The 26,770-nt window shown below is 40.9% G+C and overlaps 1 protein-coding gene across 1 annotated transcript in view; it reads right to left on the minus strand.

Moving 5' to 3' along the window:
• Nucleotides 1-13,296: 13,296 nt before the first annotated feature.
• Nucleotides 13,297-26,770, minus strand: part of tnksa (tankyrase, TRF1-interacting ankyrin-related ADP-ribose polymerase a) — a 96,255-nt gene continuing 82,781 nt past the window's right edge. The window contains exons 19-29 of the mRNA XM_073477891.1: nt 26,472-26,660; nt 25,585-25,665; nt 25,285-25,471; nt 25,121-25,200; nt 22,277-22,397; nt 21,245-21,342; nt 20,299-20,373; nt 19,411-19,516; nt 18,495-18,681; nt 18,042-18,198; nt 13,297-17,876 (exon numbers count right to left, since the gene is read on the minus strand). Of these exons, the coding sequence (XP_073333992.1) occupies nt 17,790-17,876; nt 18,042-18,198; nt 18,495-18,681; nt 19,411-19,516; nt 20,299-20,373; nt 21,245-21,342; nt 22,277-22,397; nt 25,121-25,200; nt 25,285-25,471; nt 25,585-25,665; nt 26,472-26,660 (1,368 nt within the window). The 3' untranslated portion in view covers nt 13,297-17,789. The remainder of the gene's footprint in view (nt 17,877-18,041; nt 18,199-18,494; nt 18,682-19,410; nt 19,517-20,298; nt 20,374-21,244; nt 21,343-22,276; nt 22,398-25,120; nt 25,201-25,284; nt 25,472-25,584; nt 25,666-26,471; nt 26,661-26,770) is intronic.

A 26,770-nucleotide genomic window follows, 5' to 3' on the forward strand; every position in this document is an offset into this window, starting at 1 on the left:
TAAAACCATGGAAACGTAATACAACTCCACCGGTCCGGAAGTGCAAAGCCGGCTTAACGTTGACACACACACACACACACACACACACACACACACACACACACACACAGCCACTCGCCGGAGACAAATGGCCAGGCGCTCCTCAGCTGGGATGGAGCGCCTGTAGTTGGTGTCCAACCGGGCAATCCTGCCTCCGATTCTCACCAACAGCTCGTCAAACTGGGCAGTTGTCAGCCGCGTATACCATTGAAAATGGTTGGCGTCCAGACACAGCTCCTGGAATAGCCGGTGGTATTCACCGAGATCAGTGCGCATCTTGAGTATGTTGTGGACCCAAAACCGACGACGCTTGGTTGTACGGCGCTTGTGGGACTTCCACAACAGATAAACGGCGGCAACAGGTACAATGTCAGCCATGCTGGACCAATACAATCGGGAAGAAATAAGCGCCTCCGAGCGACGTGAAATTCACTGGAATCGCTTGAATGACGTCATCAGAGCGATCTGTTGAATTGTGCCGACGAGCGACTGCAGCTGAGCGACAGAACGTTTTTTTTGGAGCGACACGAGCGACAGCGACAAAAATAAAAAGTCCAGTGTGAACGCACCTTAAGACTTACGGCGGCTCGCCACGTTTCCACCTGCCAAAGGTAGTTTTATATTGATACTTTTCTTTCAGGACTAATTCTGTCATGGACACTTTACGTTGGGATTTGGACGTTTGAACTGTGGGGTTTTTCAGTTCGGTAAAGTTGGAAAGATATTCACAGATTCGGACTTCCGGTGTAGTGCCGAGAAGAGACTGCTTGCCGAAAAACGACTGCCCCCGACGGGAACGCGCATCAGTTCAGAGGAAGTGGGCGTAGGTCTACTACGGGTCAGCTGGCAGACGCAGCACCGAGAGAAATGTTTTTTTTACTGTGCAGTCCTGTAGCCCAAGTGAAGAGGCTACGGAAAAAGAACGGCGCAGATAAAAAAAAGTAACCTGATGTTTCCATAATGTAGGCTAGTTGTCAACAATTGATGAGGGTAGATGCTTTACCTTGCCACTTTTGTTGTTATCGTTGTTGCAATGTGATTTTACACCGCTTTGATCTATAAATAAAGTCATAATTCAATATCCCTGTTTCAGTGATTTTATAACGAGGATTAGGAAATCAATGCAGAAAAGAATGCAGGAGTGTTTCCACGTCACATTAGATAGCAATCATATAACACATACTGAGAAATTAGTAAGTGCTATCAGAGGTGGGTAATAACGATTTACATTTACTTCATTACATTTACTTAAGTAACTTTTTGGATAACTTGTACTTTTAAGAGCATAATTATGAATACAATAATGCAACTGTAGGCTAACTGTAACGGATTGCCTTTACATTCTGCATAACATTCTCTGTGTTTGCCAGGTGCATGTACAGTGAATTTGGTCAATATCACTGTGTCACTGTGCAGTCACTTTTCGGCAGGGCAGGGCCTGCCGAAAAGTGACTGCACCCTGTAAGTCCTTATTGCAAGGAGTGCTATTGACCAAATTCTCTGTACACGCACCTGGTTTCCTCTACTATTAATGCTGAAAAGACAGAGAATGTAACCCCTCCCAATCCAGAGTTACAGGGTGCAGTCACTTTTCGGCAGGGCCTGCCGAAAAGTGACTGCACCCTGTAAGTCCTTATTGCAAGGAGTGATATTGACCAAATTCACTGTACATGCACCTGGTTTCCTCTACTATTAATGCTGAAAAGACAGAGAATGTAACCCCTCCCAATCAAGAGTTATAGGGTGCAGTCACTTTTCGGCAGGGCCTGCCGAAAAGTGACTGCACCCTGTAAGTCCTTATTGCAAGGAGTGATATTGACCAAATTCACTGTACATGCACCTGGTTTCCTTTACTATTAATGCTGAAAAGACAGAGAATGTAACCCCTCCCAATCAAGAGTTATAGGGTGCAGTCACTTTTCGGCAGGCCCTGCCGAAAAGTGACTGCACCCTGTAACTCTGGATTGCAAGGAGTGATATTGACCAAATTCACTGTACATGCACCTGGTTTCCTCTACTATTAATGCTGAAAAGACAGAGAATGTAACCCCTCCCAATCAAGAGTTATAGGGTGCAGTCACTTTTCGGCAGGGCCTGCCGAAAAGTGACTGCACCCTGTAAGTCCTTATTGCAAGGAGTGATATTGACCAAATTCACTGTACATGCACCTGGTTTCCTTTACTATTAATGCTGAAAAGACAGAGAATGTAACCCCTCCCAATCAAGAGTTATAGGGTGCAGTCACTTTTCGGCAGGCCCTGCCGAAAAGTGACTGCACCCTGTAACTCTGGATTGCAAGGAGTGATATTGACCAAATTCACTGTACATGCACCTGGTTTCCTCTACTATTAATGCTGAAAAGACAGAGAATGTAACCCCTCCCAATCAAGAGTTATAGGGTGCAGTCACTTTTCGGCAGGCCCTGCCGAAAAGTGACTGCACCCTGTAACTCTGGATTGCAAGGAGTGATATTGACCAAATTCACTGTACATGCACCTGGTTTCCTCTACTATTAATGCTGAAAAGACAGAGAATGTAACCCCTCCCAATCAAGAGTTACAGGGTGCAGTCACTTTTCGGCAGGGCCTGCCGAAAAGTGACTGCACCCTGTAAGTCCTTATTGCAAGGAGTGATATTGACCAAATTCACTGTACATGCACCTGGTTTCCTCTACTATTAATGCTGAAAAGACAGAGAATGTAACCCCTCCCAATCCAGAGTTACAGGGTGCAGTCACTTTTCGGCAGGGCCTGCCGAAAAGTGACTGCACCCTGTAACTCTGGATTGCGAGGAGTGATATTGACCAAATTCACTGTACATGCACCTGGTTTCCTCTACTATTAATGCTGAAAAGACAGAGAATGTAACCCCTCCCAATCCAGAGTTACAGGCTGCACTTTTCGGCAGGCCACATTTAGAACTGTAGAACAACAAAAACTATAGTTAAGCCTTTTGGCTAGCTTTTCGGCAGGCCCTGCCGAAAAGTGACTGCACCCTGTAACTCTGGATTGCAAGGAGTGATATTGACCAAATTCACTGTACATGCACCTGGTTTCCTCTACTATTAATGCTAAAAAGACAGAGAATGTAACCCCTCCCAATCCAGAGTTACAGGGTGCAGTCACTTTTCGGCAGGGCCTGCCGAAAAGTGACTGCACCCTGTAACTCTGGATTGCAAGGAGTGATATTGACCAAATTCACTGTACATGCACCTGGTTTCCTCTACTATTAATGCTGAAAAGACAGAGAATGTAACCCCTCCCAATCCAGAGTTACAGGGTGCAGTCACACTGCACCCTGTAAGTCCTTATTGCAAGGAGTGATATTGACCAAATTCACTGTACATGCACCTGGTTTCCTTGACTATTAATGCTGAAAAGACAGAGAATGTAACCCCTCCCAATCCAGAGTTACAGGCTGCACTTTTCGGCAGGCCACATTTAGAACTGTAGAACAACAAAAACTATAGTTAAGCCTTTTGGCTAGCTTTTCGGCAGGCCCTGCCGAAAAGTGACTGCACAGTGACAGTGATATTGACCAAATTCACTGTACATGCACCTGGCAAACACAGAGAATGTTATGCAGAATGTAAAGGCAATCCGTTACAGTTAGCCTACAGTTCTACATATACTGCATTATTGTATTCATAATTATGCTCTTAAAAGTACGTTATCCAAAAAGTTACTTAAGTAAATGTAATGAAGTAAATGTAAATCGTTATTACCCACCTCTGATAGCACTTACTAATTTCTCAGTATGTGTTATATGATTGCTATCTAATGTGACGTGGAAACACTCCTGCATTCTTTTCTGCATTGATTTCCTAATCCTCGTTATAAAATCACTGAAACAGGGATATTGAATTATGACTTTATTTATAGATCAAAGCGGTGTAAAATCACATTGCAACAACGATAACAACAAAAGTGGCAAGGTAAAGCATCTACCCTCATCAATTGTTGACAACTAGCCTACATTATGGAAACATCAGGTTACTTTTTTTATCTGCGCCGTTCTTTTTCCGTAGCCTCTTCACTTGGGCTACAGGACTGCACAGTAAAAAAAACATTTCTCTCGGTGCTGCGTCTGCCAGCTGACCCGTAGTAGACCTACGCCCACTTCCTCTGAACTGATGCGCGTTCCCGTCGGGGGCAGTCGTTTTTCGGCAAGCAGTCTCTTCTCGGCACTACACCGGGATCAATAAGTAAGAGGCGAAATGTTGTTCAAACACAAATGATGCCTCTTTCACATCGTAACAGCATGGACTACGAGCTACAAGAACCAAAAACCCGTTTTGTACAAACGCAAGCCGTCCTCCGACCCGGACGCATAGCATTGATCTCTACGTGCAGCCAGCGGCCTGAACAGTGCGCAGGGACCGTCTGCAAATTTCAATTCCAAGAGAGACGCTGCAAACAAAAATCAATAACTCCACTGTTATACAGTCTGGAGACTCCAAAATCAATCCACACATCAACAGTCTCGTCGTGGTCATACTACAACAGTTGTTTTGGAAAAATATTATTTTTTAACATTTTGGTGAATTTTTATTGCAAATAATAATCAATAACTCCACTGTTATACTGTATGGAGACTCCAAAATCACTCCACACATCAACAGTCTCCTTGTGGTCATACTACAACAGTTGTTTTGGACAACACAGACTGAAAAATAGGAACAAACCCAAAAGCACGACACCAGAGACGGGCAATTGGATGTTGCAGGAATGTATTTAATTTAACAGAAACAGAAAGACAACTCAGATTGATGTCAGACAATAAAGTTAAATCAAAGATCAAAAGAGCTTGGTCAGATCAAGCAACAAGCAAATCAATCATTAGAAGTAAAAATTTAGAACTGTAGAACAACAAAAACTATAGTTAAGCCTTTTGGCTAGCTCTAAGACTGAGATTTCTTCTTTTTTTCCCCTTGTTTCTATGTTTTTTAGCAATATGTTTACATGTTTATATCTCTGGTAAGCGCTAACCAGATGCACCTCCAATCTCTTTAATTTGAGGTGTTACATAGGTCACAATACCATGTGGTGTCTTCACTGGGTATTGCATCTGTGGTCATCCCCAGACAATCTGTATGGAACCATCTCTTGCATGTTCCACACTGAATCTACATAGAAATAAATATGTGAACAAAGTGTTAGCTGTAAAGAATTGCACATGTAATACTGAGTTTTTGTAATCATTAGAATTTCTTTCCTAATTGTCCACGATTGAGAGTATTAGTACTAATGTTTTATAACAATTAAACATCACTCTTACCCAAATAGGATTAGCAGCAGCGTTGGGCTGGTTGTCACTTCCACAGAAGAAGGCTCATACAAAAACAAATCATTACAGCTGTACTTACATTTTTCAATCCTTGCCTGGCCATCTGCTCTCTTGTTCCATGTAAAATTACACCAATGGTGTAATGGTTCAACAGGAACAGACGCCCAGCAGTATCCTCTGAGTTGAGGATGGCCCTGATGTAACACTCTATTGCCTATAGGGGAAATTGAAGGGATCACTCAGCAGAGTTTATGAACTTAAAATAGACTCGGACATCCTTTTAATGCAGCACAACTCATTACATTTTAACATCAAGTGTTTCATATTTATTATTATTTATTTTAATTGGGGACAACGCATATTAATTGACATTATAAAAATGTTACTATGCCAAATTATAACCATGCCTAGTTGTTAGGCAGGTTGTTGTAGTATTAAAAAAGACACATGAGAAAAACACATATACGAACCATAGAAGACCAATACAAGGATGGGACGGATGCATCAACAGATTGATGATTTTCAGATAATTCTGGAAAACAACATTTTGTGAAACTTGCCTCTCCTATGATGAGTTCATCAGGCCTCAAACTGAGGAACTCGCTGTGCCGGAGGTTCAAATGCAGCTTCTGTTGTGTATCTCTTAAGACAGCTACAACAACCTCAGTTGGTCGGCCTGTCAAAAGGGCGTCAACCTACAAGGACATGAACAATCAAACTGTTACCACTTCATACTGCTTTTGAAAACTCAGTCCATTCAATATTTTCAATAATCTGTCAATTTATCTCTCCTTGTGCAGAAAGCTAACATAGAATTGACTGACCTCATGTAACGGTTTATATTTTTCACATTAATTATTATTATTTATTATATTATTATCAATTAAAAATCCCACCTCTGTTGCAGGATCAGACCCTTTGGTTATGATGTCATCACTGCTGTTGTTTTCATCTTTCCTCTGAGCTGATTTTCCCCTCTTTGGCACTGGGACCTTTGTTGGAGCGGAGTAAAACTTCGAGCTTGCTCCTCTGGGCTTTGCTCCATCACTCTTCGCCCAACCTTCTTCAGACTGAGAGATATCTTTCATTTTCACTGGTTTCAGTAATATGTTTTCAATGAAGTGATGAGAGATTATGTGCTCTCTGTATCTCCCCTGCAGAGAGCTGTACATTTTCCTGACAAAGGTCCCTGGCCTAAGTCGCCTCTGTTTTCTTAGGATTGAATTTTTCACAATCCCAAACCACCTCTCCACATGGCAGTTGGTGTCACGCGATTTGTAGGGCCCCAAGATGAGATCTTCTTTGTCTACAGCATATCTCTGCAAGTTCCCCAAAAGCAGGCCGCTCCAGAGGGGGAAAATTCCCAGATAATTATCCAACAGCAGGTTAATGATACCTGGGCAGAGGCATGGATTTTCCTCTTCAGGTGTGTGTGAGGGTGAGGCATCTGCCTCACTTTTTGCAAGATCATCCTGAACCTGCTCCAGGACCTTCTTAAATGCACATGTGAAAGGTGATATCCCAACAATTGTGTGGGCATTTTTCCTTTCCTCCTCGTCTTCTTCATTAACTAAGGGGCAGTCCTCAAGTTTGACTGTTTGTTCGATGTCTGGCATTTTGCATTCCTTTATCAAGTCCTGTACAACTTTTAGATGACTCTGGACTCTTTCTGTATTGTGTTTTGCAATCAAAACTGTAAACAGAGAGTGGAAGATTGTAAGGGCTGCGGTCAGTGATGTGCTGTTTTGCAACCTTGCAAATGCAAATATTGTGAACTCCCTCAAACCTTTGTCATCTGTTGTTCATGCTACTGACTGTGCAACAGCCTTGATTACATGCGCAGCGCACGTGTGCAGCACAATGAACATTCGTATTTCTTTCCATGTTTTCCTTTTGGAGCAGATGGCAAAGGCCCTGTCCAGGTAGTTGGTGATGTTCTCCTTATTGAACGAAAGAAGAACACTTTGAATCAGTGCCCAGCTGTAGTCGGTTTCTACCTGATGGATTCTGAGTTTTGTGTACTGTGAAAGTTTCCTTAAGAACTGCATGAGCCAGAAGGTTATCGGCGGAACAGAGTGCTCGTTGGTCACCATTTCGCACACAGAGAGGGGAGGTACACTCTGACCACCTCCAGGAAGTGAAAGTGAATAATACAGCACTCTTTTGGTCTGGCCAGGTACTTTTGATACAACATTTCCTGTAGCATCCAGGTATACTGTCACAGGGGTCTTTTTCCTCAGATGTTGCACGAGTATGCTGACTCCTGTTTCGGTGTGCATATGCAAACCAAATGGATCAACTTGGAAATGCTGTATATAGCCAGGCATCTGATGAAACTTTGAATCGCATTCCTTTATTATGTTTTGGGTTAAGTAAATCTCCATATATATGTCTTCATGGATTCTTTTCCTTTTTTTAAACTCTGACCTGATGACTTTAAGAACATTTTTGTTAAGACTACGTGTCATGTTTCCTGATATTATTTCTGTGTGTGGTGTCTTCTTAAGTTTTCTGTAATAGACTTTGCTCACACCTTTACGGAGAGCTCTGGCGATTTTCCCCCGTTTTGTTTTTGTTGCTGGCCGGAATTTAGTTTCCCCAGTTTTGTGCGTTATTTTGCCTTTTTGTTTGACAAATATTTTCACCAGGTTGTCTCTCACTGGCTCCTTTTTCCTTGTAAATTGGTATTTTGCGCTGCAGGACGGGAATGTGCAGATCGCACTTACATTTAAATATGGACTTTTCCTTTTACGGCTGTTATATGCTTTCACATGTTGACTCTTAAAGGAAAGGGTACAGCATGGATGTTTTTTCCCGGAAACTGTTGTACAACACCGTTGTCCATGGTTGCCTTAATTTTGTTGAACCAGGCTTGGGGGCAATTCTTTTCCATTTTTTTGAGTTAACAGTGATCACAAACTTCTTCAATACCTCTGGCATCTTTCTCCATTGTTTGGTTTTCTTTTCTTCCTGTGTGTCTTCGTCATATGCATCCTGCTCACCCTCTTGTCCATCTTCTATTTGTTCCTTTTGGTTTTCTTCCTCTGTGTCTTGGTCATTTGCTTCTTGCTCATCTTCTTGCCCATCTTCTTCTTGTTTCAGATGCTTTTCTTCAGTCATGTTTGACTCACTTTCTTTGTCAAAAAATCCCTCAACCCTTTTCTATTTTTTGTCCATATGACCCACAACCAATGTCGGTTTTTACTGTCATCTTCTCCAAATAATTTTGGAGAAACTTCTGACCAAATGGCTGAAGAATAGCTGGTGTCTCTGTTTTCAATATTCACACTCCTCAAGGTTCCCACCAGACCTTGCAGTCCTCCTGAAATTCTCCACAAGTTTTTTCTCTGGGCTTTGCTTCCCTTTTTCACTCTTCCCATTTCTTCCCAAGACCTTTAGGATAAGAGGGACATATCAAGAGAACTTTTATTTATCTCCAGAGAAAAAAAAAACATGTCTAAGCTCATGAAACTGTAGTTGTCAATTTGAATATAATGACTGAGGAAACTCATCACCTAAATGTATAATCTCCGTCCATACTGTATCAGACAGTAATATTCAGCTATGTATAATGTTTGTAGGTGCTGTGAATTTGGTCTGCTCAACTCAAATATACATTTCTGGGTCAGAATATAAAACCATTATCTGAAAAAACAATGAAATGGCAATGAAGAAATATTAATAACTTACACATATCCTTGGAATGGTACTGGAGACGAATTTTCTGAATCAAATCAGCAATTGCAATCAGTAGTTTCTTCTCTTCTGCTCTTCCTCATAATACCGCAGTAAAATTATGGCAGTTGGTCTCTCCAGATAGAGCTTAATTGGAGCTTGCTCGTGATTGGCTAGGAACTGATCATGACTCATAGATAGTGTGCACTCATGAGGTGATCATGAGCAGAGCACCTGATAACCTGTGCAACTGCTTAGATCAATTAAAGACATTTTTGGCCCTGGTGGAGCCAGCTCACCCCGGTTAGAATTCTCAGACCCAAACCAGAACCAGATCCAGATCATACAAGGAAAAGGTAGGACGGTTCTGTAGAACAGCATCACAATAACAATTCCCCAAAATAATAAAAAAATATATTTTACCGAAACAACTGTTGTAGTATGACCACGAAGAGACTGTTGATGTGTGTAGTGATTTTGGAGTCATAATACTGTGTAACAGTGGAGTTATTGATTATTATTTTCGATGAAAATTCACCAAAATTATAAAAAAACTATATTTTTCCAAAACAACTGCTGTAGTATGACCACAAGGAGACTGTTGATGTGTGGAGTGATGTTGGAGTCATAATACTGTGTAACAGTGGAGTTATTGATTATTATTTTCAATATAAATTCACCAAAATTAAGTCAAACCTGTTTTCTCCAAAACAGCTGTTGTAGTATGACCATGAGGAGACTGTTGATGTGTGGAGTGATGCTGGAGTCATAATACAGTATAACAGTGGAGTTATTGATTATTATTCCCAATAAAAATTCACCAAAATTATAAAAAAGTATATTTTCCAAAACAACTGCTGTAGAATGACCATGATGAGACTGTTGATGTGTGTAGTGATTTTGGAGTCTCCAAACAGTATAACAGTGGAGTTATTGATTATTATTCCCAATATAACTTCACCAGAATTAAGCCAAACTTGTTTTCTCCAAAACAACTGTTGTAGTATGACCATGATGAGACTGTTGATGTGTGTAGTGATTTTGGAGTCATAATACTGTATAACAGTGAAGTTATTGATTAATATTTGCAATAAAAAATCACCAAAATTAAGCAAAACCTGTTTTCTCCAAAACAACTGTTGTAGTCTGACCACGAGAAGACTGTTGATGTGTGGAGTGACTTTGGAGTCTCCATAATGTATAACAGTGAAGTTATTGATTAGGCTATTATTCTCAATAAAAATTCACCAAAATTATAAAAAAGTGTATTTTTCCAAAACAACTGTTGTAGTATGACCACGAGGATACTGTTGATGTGTGGAGTGATGTTGGAGTCATAATACTGTATAACAGTGGAGTTATTGATTTTTGTTTGCAGCGTCTCTCTTGGAATTGAAATTTGCAGACGGTCCCTGCGCACTGTTCAGGCCGCCGGCTGCACGTAGAGATCAATGCTATGCGTCCGGGTCGGAGGACGGCTTGTTTTTGGACAAAACGGGTTTTTGGTTCTTGTAGCTCGTAGTCCATGCTATTACGATGTGAAAGAGGCATCATTTGTGTTTGAACAACATTTCGCCTCTTACTTATTGATCCCGGAAGTCCGAATCTGTGAATATCTTTCCAACTTTACCGAACTTAATAAAGTGTGAGGAATCAAACCTTCTGTGTGTTTTCGTTTCTTTATAATTTATTCCAACATCATCGTAGGCTAGGTGTAAGGGAGAGATTTGCTGTTTACTTTTGGGTGTTAAATTAGTTTCGGTCAGCCGGTTGTGGCCATTCGCGGCATTTATCAGGTCCGGCCGTTCCCTTAAAATTTGCGTTTGTACTTTTCCTTTGTTGAGTTAATAATTGAGGGAGATTGTTACAAGGTAAGTACCTTTATAAGTGTGGCAGGTGGACATAACGTCGTTACATTGTGTTCTTTAATGGTGGTGTCATTGAGTTTGGTTTTGTCATTTGCTAATTCCTCATGTACGTTAGGCACGTTTGAGACGCTGACACCAAGAGCGCACCCGATGACTCCCCTTTTTTCCACGGTGGCGGGGCCGTCATCGGCGATGGCCCAGCGGTTTAAATAGGTGTAACTTCGAATGTCCTCAGTGCGCATGCGCTCAGCCGTTGAGAAACGGAGGTTAGCGGTTCGCGTCCCGACTTAGACGAGTCCGTTTCTGACCACAAGCTGTGCAGTGCCTGTAGTGCGCAAGGCAAGGTGTCCGTGCTGTAACTATAGACAGACTCTGCTGATGGACTGTTTTTGAACAGTGTTGTATGAATTAGCTAGGTGGGAGAAAGGGGGGGACAAGAGCTAAGCTATTATCCCTGGTAGAGAGCGGTCCCCACCCTGTGTGAAATGGGTTAAACACTTTGGTCAATGTGCAATAGTGTCAGTATTTTAGTATAGAGTTTTTTGTTTTTTATTCATATTGTTTATATTGTTTTTACTGCTTTTTTACTTCTATCAATATGTATAATCTTTTTTGTAATTATTTATTACTACTGTTTTGTTTTGACAATTATCAGTTGTGATATTATGAGGCTACTTATCTTTATAGAAGTAATTGTGGTATTCCCCTTACTAATTAAAATGCTAATTTGCAACAGTTTCTCCATCTCAGACTTGACAATACATTATGTGGTTACTTCATAGTTGTGAAGTATAAAGGGTACAGAGTCATACATATATTGGCTGTGCGATATTAGATAAGAGTCAAGTTATAGTTTTTTTTTGTATTTTGTTTGAAATCTGATTGATGGTGTTGTGATGATTAGTGATTGATTGATTGATTGATGTGCATTTGTTGTAATCAGGTAGTCACAGCATCTACAGTGTCTTCTAGATGCTACCACCAGGGGGCACCAAAGTCCAACAAGTGTAAATCTAAAGGCCTTTACTCACTGCCTTCAGTTTGTTTGTATGTGTGCACGTTAAACAGACAGACACCTCGTGCTCTGGCTTGAATGACTGCTTTAGGCTATAGCCCACTTCACCAATCAGAACATGACTGACTAATAATAGTATTAATTTTTTTTTTTTTTTTTAAATCATCACAATAATATAAATAAATCATCAGCAACATGACATTTGGTGTTTTTGTGATAAAATGCTATGAATAAGATCCACAACTGCAACCAAACAGCAAAGCACTAACACAGCAGCATGTAGGGGTGGGACTCCCAATTAAAACAGTACAACAGCAGAGATTCATGAGTCCAAAGATGGGTCATAGCCCCTGTGACAATACACAGAATTTCCTTGTTGACCTCTTTAAAAAATGCAGAAAAATGCAGAGGTGTTAAACAAATGTAAGTTTGATTTTTGGTTGGTAAAGCAACAGCTTCAAACACCTTTTGTGTTTAGATAATCTGTCGAAATTGCTATTCTTGAATCACATCAATGCTAAAATGAGTATAATGAGGTGAAAAATACTGATGGCTCCTGTTGTTCAATTTACTCAGACTTCCAGTGGTTACATGGATTACCACAACGGTTGATTGGGCCTCTTTATCTGTGAGGTTATTGATGAATTTGCTTTTTCTCACTATCTAGATTTACCATCCAAAATGGGTGTTTCACTTGATTAATTGCAGTGTATTTCCCTGCTCTTGGATTGGCTGAGCTACCAAACGATTTTACCTTCGTGGCCATTCATCTCCTTGTAAAAACAGAAAATCAATGGAACGGCTTAGGAAACAGGATGAATTGGAGTTTCAAGACAGTTAAGTGGCTCACTAATCTCAGACAAGGAAATTAATGTCCTTAGATTTTTTTTTAATGTTGAGATAAACCCTCCTGTTGTGCCAGATCTCGCAATACTGAGAGCTGCTCACAGCTGTTGATTAACTTGTTCTGCCTCAAAGTACATTCATCAAAACTGGCTGTAATTTGGCATTAAAATAGCAGTGGAGGGTCAGAAAACAAAAAAGAATAATCAAAAGTGATACAACAGTTAGCTTCTTTTAGCCGGTTTATTTGGCACACTAAGCTAATTTTATATTTAAAAGATTTCAATCTGGCTGGCACGAGCATTTGTTTTGGAAGCGTGTGAAAGAAAGACATAGTATTTGATGATGCTGATTAAGTAATGTATCTATTTGTGGCTGAGACCAATGACTGTAAAATGACAATGGGGAAGCAAAGTAAACTTTATTTTAGTGCTGTACCGCCAGATCAGCTTCCTCAGCACTGAAAACTCAAATTTGTTTCATAATCTGTTTAAAGTTCCTTGTTGCATATTTAAATAACCACATGGTGCAAATAAATGGGACTAAGAATGAGATTACAACACAAAAACACACTTTGTTAAGTTCTTTTATTAAGATTTTCTTCTGTACAAGAGTTTCTCTGTTCCACATGTTAGCTGGTCAGCAGCTCTGTACAACCGTCTGTACAACAGGAGGTCAAACATCACTGATGAGGAAATGTGTTAATTAAACTGGTTGCTCTTGGTAGAAGGCAGGTCAGAAGGTGAGGCATGAATCGATTGCACACACACACACACACACACACACACACACACACACACACACACACACACACACACACACACACACACACACACACACACACACACACACACACACATCCCTCCAAACTATTTACAGCAAGATGGCTGCCTGGCCCTTGAGACAGATAAGTAGAGACAGAGCAGCTAAAACACAATTCAAATAGTTATTATCACATAAAAAAAAGTCTTTGAAAAGTTTTTCAAAGGACAAAAAGCAAGAAGAGTAAACTCAAAATTATCCATAAAGGAGCCGTTAAAAGGCCCATCTGGAGTTAGTTTATTTACAGTGTCATTTAAAACAAAGCCCGCGGCTCTCTGCTAGTAAATCTGCTGACCTTAACGAGGTCGACACCATAAACTCCACCTGTTCTGTATGTGGCGACGCTGTGACGCAGCCACTTCACCTGAAACCTTTGCTCCAGTGCTGACAAACAGGAAAATATATAATTCTGGCTTTAAACTTGCTTTTGTTTTTCATTAACCTGTTTTGAAAATCTAATTAGAGCTTTATAAATTGAGATCAGGGCATGTGAGAAATGTCAGATCTTAAACATGCAGTATGTCGTTTTGGGGACAAACTTTTAATCAGAAGAGAAAGATCTTTACTGACTGATGTTTGTTATGTCTCAACAAACTGAATAAACAAACTGACCTTAAAGGGCAACACAGTTTCATACTGTTTTACTTTGTTTATGTGTGGCGGACCCTACCACCTTTCTAGCTTCAAACAGTGTTCTGGAGACCTTATTTTCCTCTGAGAAACAGCTTGTTTATTCAGTTATGGAAACAAATGAATATTTCTAAGTTTGTATCATTAACTCATTAATATTGTAAATATGAAAATTATCAGTTTGAATTTCTTGTCCAAAAACTACATACTGCCCCTTTAAATTATTTACTTTGTGAGGAAAAACAATAATTTGATCTGATGACATTATGTGTGTAAAAGAAACATTTAAAATCATTATAACTTCAGTCATGTGTTAAAAACACATAAATAAAAGGGTCGTGTACTGTGTTAACTGTGTCCCAGTACTGCAGCGGATTTATTTTCCCTTGAGGACCTTTACCCGATAACAATTTCATTTCAAGCTTATTCGTTTTTTCCTCATTTTTACTTCAGTCATCAGTTGCTGTTGCTCTTGTCTACTTACTATTTCATTTTTCACTTTTAATTCATTTCCTTGTCATTTTCCCTGCAATTAATCACTTTGTAATTTGCTGAAATGTGCTGCTCCTCAAGTCATTTCTGTTATCACTCACTGTTACTGGGATGAAGTGTGTGGATGGCAAAAAAAACGCTGATGTGGAAACTTCACTGCTTGAAAATAGTCCAACAAAAAGGTTTCGTTTAAAAAAATTGGGGGCAGATATTTGTATTTATTGTCTGAAGATTTTAGTTCACTGTTAACACTTGTTTGCATGCGGCTCAGACCAACGTCATCTTCACCTTGAAATGCAAATCAGCTGAAATCTGAGTAGCAAAGTCAAGAGACAAAGAAATCAAATATAAGTATCAGAGCAGTTTGGTCCAAAACTGAATTTGATTTTCTAAACAAGCGAATCCAAGGCAATCTAAAAACTTCTAAGGCCATTTCTCTCAACATTGCACAGTTTCAAGGAATTTCATGGACCGTCAGCGCCGCTCGACTTGACCTGGCGTGATTTACATGTAACTTGAGTGTGGTCCCGTGTGGTGTACAGTGTCATTAATCAAACATAATCATAAATAAACTATTGACAGAAAAACATAGTCGTGGTCAGCTTACAGTACGTAGTGTGTGGAAATCGCCAGGCTGTTATGATGTTAGTGTGTCACTGAAAATTGTTCGTACAACCAGATATGTGATAGCTCATATTTATGTACAGCATACCCATCATCCTCTAACTCAACCTGCAGATTTCTGGTCATATAAATATCTTTTTAAGATATAAGTGACTTGGCTCACTTTTCACATTTGCTTGTAATATTTGAGGAGTTTAAACCCAATAGTGTGAAGAGAACAGATGATTAAAAAAAATGAAAGAAACACAATGGAATATGCCTAAAAAAACAAAAATAAATAGCACTGTGTAGAAATAAATCCCAACATAAACGGCTTCCTAATAAACAGGAGTCCTGTTTTTAATTCCTCCGTTGCACCACTAGGGGGCATCACATGTTAGAGGAAGCGAGGAAAGGGCCGAAAAGGCAGCAGGTTCATGTAAACAACAACATTTGGAAAGTGTGGGAGACATTAAAACACAAACTAAAAGATACATAAGTGAGGAGTGTCTGTTAAAGCTGCAGTTGACAACATCAGGGTTAATCACAATCAATCAAATCTCTGAAAAGTCAACCTGTTCACCTGATACCATTGATTTGTTATTAAAGTTCAAACGTTCCTTACTGTATTTGTCGTTGTCTGAGTCGCCAAGTGCAGCTCTGAGTGAAATGTAACACATGTAAAGAGGAAAGTGAGAGTAGAGTGTCAGTATGTGTGTGTGTGTTTAGTGAAAATACAGACGGGTGACGATTTAAAGGAAAAACCAACAAAAACCTTCTTATAGTCTCTGGAGCTCTTCCTGTTCTCCCTTGATGTTCAACTGAGCCACATCTTTTTTAATTCTCATCTACTCATTCAACGACCCCTCCTGTCCTGTATGAAAGCTTTTTTCTCCACTCATTCAGTTGGGTTTTTCCTTTGTCTCCCGTCTGTACATGTAACAGTGTCGCAGCCTGGTCCCTTGTGGTCTGTTGAACTGTTTTAATCTGAGCTGGTTTGAAACAAGCAGCAACCACTATGTTTGATATGATTGTCGGAGCCAATGTTGAAGTCAGATGTACTTCCTAAAATGGCCGCTAGATACTAGATACTCCAAAGCACAGGATTAAATCGAAGCAGAAAACCTCAAAATTACAAAATTAGTGTATAATTGTAGTTAAAGGTCCAATATTGTAGAAAGTTACATTTCAAGTCTTCTTTGTTTATAAAGCAGGACTAGGTGCTACATAAACACAGTATTCAGAAACTGCCATGAAACCAGTCGTCAGGTCTTCCATAAAGTTGTGATGTCACAACTATATAGTCACCGCCGCCAGAGGGTGAGTAGAGGTGCTGCAGTATGAGACAGTGTGCAAAAAATGTTTCTTGAACATTAAAAAATGTTAACATTTTCTAGTGCACATCCAAAATAAAAACATGAACCTGAAAATGAGCATAACATGCTACCTTTAAGCAGGTATGTTGGCTTGATTGACAGGTGTCTCAGCCTATCACACTCAGTTATTGTGGTTGCTGCTTGCTTGTTACCAAGTAAACCAAAAAAACATCTTCTAAAAACTCTATAAATGATGTCCGTGTTTGTCTTTACTGTATGGATTTGAAGGCTTGCTGTCCTCTCACATGAACCGGTTTGGTCTGCGGTGGTAAAGTCTGGTAGCAGCAGTGGATTGTGGTCTCCTGGTAGTTTTCTGCTTATTGACTTCTGGGTGTTTGTCCGCTGTAATCTGTTCTACTTCTCGCTGCTCACACTTGTTTCATCGCTTCATCTTTGCTTGTAGCAGAGAAGATGTGAGCAAACACACAGAGAGCTGTGTCTTGTTTACATGAGCCTCATCGGTGAAAAATATGACAAGCTGTAACATAAAATGCACCGGATTTTATGTTTCTCTCAGCACAACAACCCGCTGTTCCTGGAAGTGGCCCCTGGGTGTTGTTTTGTTGCAGTGGATGATGCACAAAGCTGATGGAGAACACGATATCAAAACAACACATTAATAAAAACTGGGGGTAGAATACACAAGCAGTGCAAAGGTGCAAAATCAGGGATGTTTGTTTTGCTTTGGACTGTGTCCTGTTGTAATTGCTTCCTTAATTGCTTTTAGGATCAAGCCAGAGGGCTGCAAATTTAAAAATTAGCTTACTGGTACATTTCCAGGAATGTTGATCAAACCATTTTCTCTTTCCCCTGCTAAATTAGTTCCAATTAATTAAAGAATCCGATGGATTTTTTGCTGTCTGCTGCTTTGCACTGAGCGTGTACCTTCCTGTGAAACTCAAAGACACTGCCTCCTCATCCTCCTTTTCTTCTTCTGCTAGATACATCCACGTCTTGTCCCCCGAGGGTCGTCCGAGGCCTGGTCGACACTTTACCCTGACCCACCTCAAGTTCGGCTCCGGAGACCTTCATTTTGGGTCCGAGGTTTTAAACAACCTCATAGTTCAGTTCTAGTCCTCTAAGCGAGGAGCTCTAGTCCACTGCAGTCTAGCTTTCGTAGGATCCAGCTGTGACTGTGTTTTAGGACTTCTGCTCAGGAGTGGCAGCAGGCACGGCCGGACTCTCAGGCTTCACAATCTGGTAGGTGATCAAGTATTCTGGGTAAGCCTGCGGACAAACAACACATCAGAGCAAAACTTAATATCAAACTTATTTCAGCTGCAGTCAGTTCTTTCTATTTTCTGACATGTCTGTAGTCAAACTGATAAATCAATAGATCGGGAAGAGAAAAAAACAATCGAGCCAACAGCTTGTGTGCGTGTGTGTACCTACCTGCTCCCCTCTGTAGATGACGTACTCTGCGTACGCCAGTCCGTTGACACTTGGTCGTCCTATAACAGAGTGGTGTCCAGGGGGGGCGTGGGCCATCTTCATGGCGCTGAACTGAAGGAAGGACTTCCCCAGTGTTACTCTGCAGAACAGCATCTGCCTGGAATGACAAACACACAGGATGCTGCTGTCAGCGGTGCGGCCACATATTTTGGACAAACACAGACTATTTCAGATGTCAGACACAATAGTTGAGTAATAACATGTTACATGAAGTGTCATATTGCTCCTCCATGTTGCTTCCTGCACTAACAAAACAGTGGTTCTAGTTGATAAGCCCTGTTCTCTCTAGCCCTTTTTCCAATTCACACTACTTAATAAAAGTATATATGGTTGTCAATTTGTAGTTCTTTTGGTTGAGAAGACAGTTTTATCTAAACTAGCGACACGTCTCACCTGTGACACACGTAGCAGGAGCGGTCTTTGTGGGTGGGACATCCCGTGCCTCCACCGATCCCGTACACGTACTGGTTGCTTTTAGAGGAGTTCTCAGCAAAATAGATCCCGGCGCCAAACATGCCGCCGATGTAGGCGTGTCGCTCGTCAAAGCCCTTGTGGATGATGGCGTTGATGAAGGGAGAACCTGGCAGGAGAAATAAACAAAACAAAAAAAACACGAGGGACGACATTCAATGACTTCTTTTACTGGTATCAGGAAAAACTTCCAACACATCTTTGTTTGTCTCAGCTTCAAACCATGAAGTATTACATCCTTTTCTGGAGCCTCCACTGAAAAAAATCCCCAAAGACAAGAAGCAAATAATAATAATTGAAAGAGTTGTCATAAAAACTAGTGTCTCTGATGTTAAGTCTACATTCATCATCCGCCGCAATTAGTACACCTTTCCTTTTATAGGCAGCCTTCTTCTCCCGACAGTGAAGCACAAACAAAGGAACAGAGGTAGAAAAACTACGGATACAAGGTAGAGAGATCCAGATACTGTTTGACTAAGTGTTATCCTGGGAAATGCATGATCTAAGAGACTTTGAACAGTGTATGATTTTTTTAGTGCCAGACACAGTTTCAGGCATCACAGAAGCCAGACGACTTCCTGGGATTTTCTGTTCTACAGTGTTTAAAGAAACTGAACTCGGCTGCAGTCCTTAGAGTTGTGTCCTGACTGTTTCACCATATTCCCCCGCAGTTCAACTGCTTTTGAAAATATGCAATATTCAAATGTTGGTAAAGAGGAAAAAGTATTGAACAAGTCACAGAAAGTGGGACTGAAACAACAAGAACTGTTGGAACACTTCATACATAATGTATGAGGAGGAAACCCAGCGTGCTGAATGATATCATGTGTAAAATTACCGTGAAACAGCATTCGTTCGTTGTGATGGTTGTGATTCTCATCTGCAATTTCCTTTTGTCTGTGTGCATATCTCTCCCGCAGCTTCTTATTCACCACCTTCTGAATCTGCAGAGTCACAGAGAGGAACAGAGGGAGGGATGAAGAATGAAATACAGAGAGAAGAGTGTGTGTGTGTAACGCCTGCTGTGAATTAAGAATCAAAATCTATTTGACAAAGTAAAGCGATCCAACAAACATAAAACTGAAAGCAAAAAGTTAAGTTCAAATTACATATCGATCATATAAAACAATTTCTTTTTGTAACTCGAGAAGAAGAAAAAAAATCCCCATTTTCCTGTTACAGAAGCAAGTCCTGAACCCCTGGCTGCGTCCTCACCTGTCTCAGAGCTCGTATCTGAAGTTATCATCCTACCAAGAACTGTTAACTTGATTCTTCAATCGGCACTCGTCCCGTCACGTCGGTATTTGAGTTTAGAATGTTCACAAGACTGCCTGTATCCATGACAACAACTGTCTCTCTTCAGCTGTTACGGGCTAGCTAGCTTTCTATGACGTACAAGACAGGCGTTTGAGGTGGAGAAGATATATGCATGGGATGTATATATATAAATGGTGTGGGAAATTTAAAGCTAACAGGCTAATGTCAGTGTTAGCTTCCCTAACAGGCTAACAACAATGTTAGCTTCTTCAATAGGCAAACATAAGTGTTAGCTTCTCCAACAGTTGCGGTTTGAGTATCCTTTCAATCATTATGTGTTCATGTCGGTGCTGCCATTTTGTTTGTTTTTTTATAATTCAAGCCAGCATGCCATCCTAACTTCTTAAAATTCTTCAAGTTTATGTAATGAGGTCCCTGGTGTGTGTGTGTGTGTGTGTTTCATGCACACCTTAATGATGTTATACCGGCTGAAGACTCCACCTGCATTGCCTCCATCGCGATGCTCTCTGATGGTGCTCTGCAGCTGAGGAGAAAATAAACAGAAACCAATCAAAATGACTCACATATGCAAAATCGCTAGAAGGTTAAAATGTGCTAATAAAACAAAATGCAGCTTCCATGTATCACCTGAATGTGATTTACATAAGATGTGATTCATATAGCTCTCTGGACAGCATTGCCCTGTTAGTCTTTTAACCTTGGCACCCTGGGAATGTCTTCATATTCAGAAAAAAAGTGCAAGTGACATCCAGTGTCCACCTCAATTAACAACTCAAACTTAGAAACAGTCCAGAGAGACGTCACATCAGTCATTCTAAGTTCTCCAGTAAAAATCACAGTTTAAATTACCTGTTTAAATGTCTGTTAGAGTCTGACAGATCCTCATTAATTTTAAACCCATTCAGACTGATATCTGCTGTCTCTTTGAATTACTACTTTCAAGAGAAATATAGTCAGTGGAGCAGTACCGCTGATAAGGAGTCTCTTGTATTGTGTCCTTTGCCAGATGGCTGAAATTACTAATGATGGACACGCTCAGATTTAATATTAAGAACCCGCCTACAGAAATCATTCAATAATTTGACCAAACGGCTATAAAGTCACGCAGATAATGAGGTGAAAAATGAGTGTGTGTCGTATCTGTACTAAAAAAAACAATCAGCGCTAGCCAATTTCTTCTTGATCCGTGCTCGACTGCAAGCTTAACCATTAAGTATTTGTTAGTACTTTTCTGCAGTAGTATTTTGTTTTTATTCTAGTATTTTTTAACCCTCATTGTTTTCTTTCAGCATTCGTATACGCCAACACCGGACTATGAGAGAAACGGCATTATGATGATCTTCATCTCCTGTATAAATGGCTGAATTGACAGTAAAGTTGACTTTGATACTTACTTCCTCCTCGACGGACTGGAACTCCTTGTCGTCTGGTGCCAGGTCGATCAGCACGGTGCCCTGGCTGGAGCAGTGGAACGTCAGGTACGGGTTGCCACCTGCAAATACACATTTCCAAAGTGGATCAGGGACGTGATGAATCAAACAAACAATGAATGCAATGCTGACCTTTCATAGTAACTCACCTCTGTGCGTCTGCTTTATTACATTAGCATGATTAAAGGTGCAATATGTAAGAATTTTAGTAGAGAACATTTTAAAATTACATGAAATTATTAACAAAATGTGAAGAAAAAGCTATTTTGACGTTGTGACATCTACGTACTGTGTTTCAGAGATATCTGCTGAAGTTAGCATGCTAACCACCTAGCCCCGCAGCTTTGAACTTAGCTAACTAGCTAACAGCAGCTACAGTTAGCGGTACTTAGTGGTTACTCCAGTGATTTACTGCCCCCTACTTGTTTGTAGCATGAATTTGACAGGAAGCGAATTCCTGTAAAGCAGCGCTAAGAGTTCATCAGCTCTTTGTTCAAGTGTGTGAGCATGAGCAACTACACCTACAGCTTGAAGGGACAAATTAACTCTGTTTGATTTGACCCTCGCAGGAAAAGTGCACCTCCACCCTGATGGCAGGAGTCAAAACTCTGCATGAAGAGGGCGTTGAGGGTCCGGCAGGATGACCTTTGCCCTCTGAGGGGCTCTAACTTGATAACCCAGATCATTCACGCTGGTGCCAGTCTATTTTTGTTATCCATGCTTTAGTTACCAAACCAACAAATAACTGCTAAAAGTTCAAACTTACTCAATAAAAGACTGATAAAACATTTTTAAGAGCAACCTGTCAACAATAAAACCCTCCAACTTTCTCAAGAAATATTCTGTGATTGACATTTTTGCAGATGGAATGGAGTCAGTGTTTGCATCAAAAGTCAGATTGCAGCTCATCAAGTAGATCTAAACACAAACATGTTGGCAAATATTACATCTAAACAACAGCTGTGCACCCTGTTATGTGTGTGTGTGTTTCCTGACCTTGCTGGCCTCCCAGCAGCCTCTCGATGCCCTTGATGAGTTTGTGTCTGTGACCGTAGGCGTTGATGCCGATCTCCTTCAGCTCCTCGTGACCCATGTCTGCCAGCACATCCAGAGATATCTGCCCAAAACCACAATGAAGTCATGTCAGTCTTGCTCACGGCGGTTGTCTGCTGCCAACAGGATGTTGGTAAAATAACACTTTAATAATCATTACGTGCAGCAACTTTTCCTGCAGAACTTCTAATTTTGCACTTTGCACAAACATTACAGTAAGGTCACAACAGAAGGTCAAGTGACAACAGAGCTTCAAAATCGCCATTGATCAATACTGAGTTCATTGATCTAAGACATACTGAGGAGACAAATATTAATGAGAGGAAGAAGCAGCACGAGGAAAAGGTCAATGACTGAATGATATGTCATCAAAGCCATTGATATGCAAATCGATGACGGTGTAGTTTGGTGAGTTTGTTCGGAGAGAGCGGAGATGAGATTCACGCTGCAGGCAGAGATAACTTGGCTTTTCAAATGCTAACCTTTACCTACTTTCCTGCGTGCTGCTGTGATCGCGGCTACAGGTTTAAATCATCATCGCCTAAATACTCTGCCGGGAGATTTAATGAGACAGGCGGCGGGCAGAAGGGAAGCACAACAAACTGGAAGTGTGTCTGGAACAAATACGTTTAAAAAGCCTGATTCATTTCAGAAATCACAGCAAAGAGATAAAAAAAAAACCGTCAGCTTGTTACTTCTGCTGTCTGTCTGTATGATCTGTCTACAGCAGACTATGTCACACCCAATTCTATGTAAGCATCCAAAACTAAACTATTCAAAGTGACACATCAGCCTTGTTCTCAGCATCAAGCAGCCATCTTACAATTTCATCACAGCAGCATCAGAACAATCGTCCACATGGAGCATCCAACTAAATAACGTCTAATCCCTTGAAATCTGACAAAACTGTTTAATTCTTTCTATAATAATAATAATAATAATAATAATAATAATACGTTAGACTTACGATACGATACTATCACGACATGTTCCCCAAAATAACAATAGTATCACTATGCAGTGACTCTGGATTACTTGATACATTGCACTACATTGTGGTGTCAATGAAACAATGTACAAAAAGTGTATAAAGCCTTCGCTTTGTGCGTCTTTAAAGGGTAACTCCACCAATTTGACATATCAAAGTGTGTGTGTGTGTGTTTGCAGGTCTTGAGGAGTATTATTGCATATGTGAAAAAAGTGGTGTCAAGCCTTTTGTGACTCCAGAGAAAGTTGCATGTCATTTGATAAACTGCCTCCAGTGATGTCAGACAGTGGCTAAGTTGCATTGTGGGTAATGTAGGCAATAAGCTTCGAAAAGGAAGAAGAATGTATTGAATAAAAAGGACGACATCTCTGGTTCTGCTGCATCGATTTGGACACTAATGAGTCCAACAGTGTTAAAGGAGTGCGATGCGGACCAGTGGACTGCTTTTCAAAACCTGCCGCTTACATTACCCACAATGCAACTCAGCAACTGAGTGACATCACTTGAGGAATTTTGTCAGATCACACGCAGCTTCCTCTGGAGCCACAGAATATTTAATAAACACACCTCAACTTGTCAGGGGAATCTGTGAAGACAGCCTGAATGTTTCAATAAAAATAATGTATCACAAGAGGAAGCGTTACAATGTGTTTATTGATGTTTTCTCCCATCCTCAGAAATAAGGACCAGTCCCTGTATTTTAAGCATAAACATATTTAATGGGCTGATGCTGAATCACTGTAAATACCTCTGAGTCCTTGTTTGTGTTATTCTGAGATAAAAACGGACTCTTCCACAAACACCCAGCTGACTCTCACCTCCATCTCACTCTTCATCTGAATATTAATGACAGCTTGTTTCCCTTTAGGGGTATCGAGAATAAACACACACACAAACACTCTGCTCTGCCATCCATGTTTAGCCTTTTGCCCGCTATCACCTTTCAATCGCACTTTCTATTTCTGTCCGTCTGTTTTCTCCTCTTTCTGTCACCCCATCTGTCTCATTGTCTCTGTCTGTCCTTCTATTTTCTCCGTCTTTCTCCCGACGCCTCTGTCTCTGTTTCTTTTTCTTCATTGTTCTCACACTCTGTCTGTCTGTATCTTTCTTCTGTCTCTCTCTATTGTTGTTTTTGCTTGTGCACTATTACAATAGAGCAAGTTTCTACAGCAATGCTTGTGGCTCTGTGAGGCTGCAATACAACACGCGTCAACCAGGTGGCATGTTTACCACGATCGCCGTCTTGGTTTAGCGTGCTTGCATCCTAACATTTGCTAAAAAAACCCAACCATTACAGCTCAGGCTCATGGGAGTGTGATTAGTTTTGCAGGTATTAAACGAAGCCATAATGAGTCATAAAGTGTTGGACAAAATTACATTTTTTATGGGTTAAGATAAAAAAGGGATCACTGAAGTTATTAGAGTTTATTCTGAGGGGAACATGGATGTCTGAACCAATTTTTATGACAATCTGTTGTGGATAAATATCAGTCCAGACCAAAGTGGTGGACCAACAGAATGACATTAACATCCCTGGAGTGACGCCGCTCGAAGGGCAAAAGAAACACGATGTAAAATGGAACAAAAACAAAGAGAAGGACAGCGACCCTGAGAGACCGCGAGACTAAAAAGATGATTTCAAAGTTGGATATTAATATAAGAAACTATGACCTAAAAAAATATTTCACTAGCACTTTGAAGCTTCTTCCAACTTTTCCCCTCTCTCTCCAGTTCTTCACATATTTCGCTCTAATCACTTTTCTCTTCTCCCAGACACATTGAAAACAGTGTGTGAGTACCTGTTCCCTCTGGAAGATGTCTCTGAGGTGTTCCAGCCCGAGACTTTTCAAGAACTGGTTGATGGTCATGTCGAGCAGAGCTGCAGAGACACGATGATGTCAGCTGTTATACACATTCACACAACGTCTGTGACACCTATGCAGGAGAAAGAATTCGTACGTACTTTCTCCTTCCTTTCTGTCAGATCCAGACGCTCCGTCTGCTGGTCCGGTGGCCCCGCCCACAGTGATGTCACCTAGGGGCGTGGACAGGTTGTCTATGCTGCTGGCTGCAGACAGGCAGGACGGGGAGGGAGAAGGGGAGATGACCACACCCCCTGTCGCACCTGTACTCACCACACTTGCGCTCACCTGAATGTGGAAGAGAGGAGATTTGGTTTAAAGGGCCAATAAATCAGATTATCATCTATATATATATGTGTGCTTATCTATACTTGTATGTATGTGTGTGTGTTTGCGCTCACCACAGTGGCCTGGGGTTTTAAGCAGCTTGGCAGGGCATCTGGCGGCATGGCATCAATCAGCAGCGCTCTGATGTCATCAGCCTGCCACAGAGAAAGAGACAGCCAGAACGAGAAGATGAATGCAGACGTGTTGTTTATGTATTTTTACACACATTACGTTGGTAAGTATTTTCTTCTTGAGTGGATAGCTCAGTGAAAGTCACTTATAACATTCGCTGGAAACTTATTGAGATACCAGCAATTGAGTTGGTTTCAAATAGTTATTTCCTTTAGTCCAACTTTATCCCTGCTAGCCACCTCACTCCCTGACCCTCAGCCAAACAACAAGGCATTGTCTTTCTCCCAGTGGTTTGAAAACCGCTGGGAGAAAGAGGTTTTCAGGCCCGGGCTAGCTGGTTAGCATGCTAACTTCAGTAGATATCTCTGCAACACAATACATGAACATCTTTGACATAAATTCAAAACTGTTATTTCTTCACATTCTGTTGATAATTTAAGTTTCTGAATGTTTAAGACTAAAATTCTTACAAATCGCACCTTTAACGAATGATGGGTTGAAAACTTATTCCAAAACTAACCTGTGGCTGTAAATAATACATACAACAGGATCAATATAGATTCAAACTACACTGTAGCAGAAGTGTGGGCTGACATCACAAGTTGCAGGGACATAAAGTACGTTGAGCAGCTTGATAGGAAGCCTCATTAGGGTGTAAGAAGTTTGGATTTACCTGTCCACCATCTCAATTTCTGTCTTCATGATGCTCAACTGTCTTTATAGTTAACCGTGACCATGACTGATACTGCAATTTGCTGACTCATACCACTTCTAAGGCTCCTGAAATAACTGTGCACACTGTGAAACGTTTCAAAGAAAGCCTTTGTACCGTCGCCAAGTCCAGCGGCGTCTGCCCCTCCTGGTTCTTCATGGTGGGATCGGCTCCATGGGCCAATAGCAGAGCGCAGAGCTGAGTCCGCCCCTTCTGCGCCGCTTCGTGGAGCGGTGTAAACGCCCACTTATCAGTGGCGTTGACGCATGTGTTGTATTTAATCAACAGGGCGGCTATGTCCACGTGCTAGACAGAGGAGAGGAGGTAGAGGTGAGGAAGAGGAAGGAGGTGGCGATGACAGATCGCACAGAGCGAACAAGACAGAAGATAAAAGAGGAGAGATGTAAAGAAGTGCA

This window comes from Pagrus major, chromosome 12 (assembly GCF_040436345.1).
Source record: "Pagrus major chromosome 12, Pma_NU_1.0".
Lineage (NCBI taxonomy): Eukaryota > Metazoa > Chordata > Actinopteri > Spariformes > Sparidae > Pagrus > Pagrus major.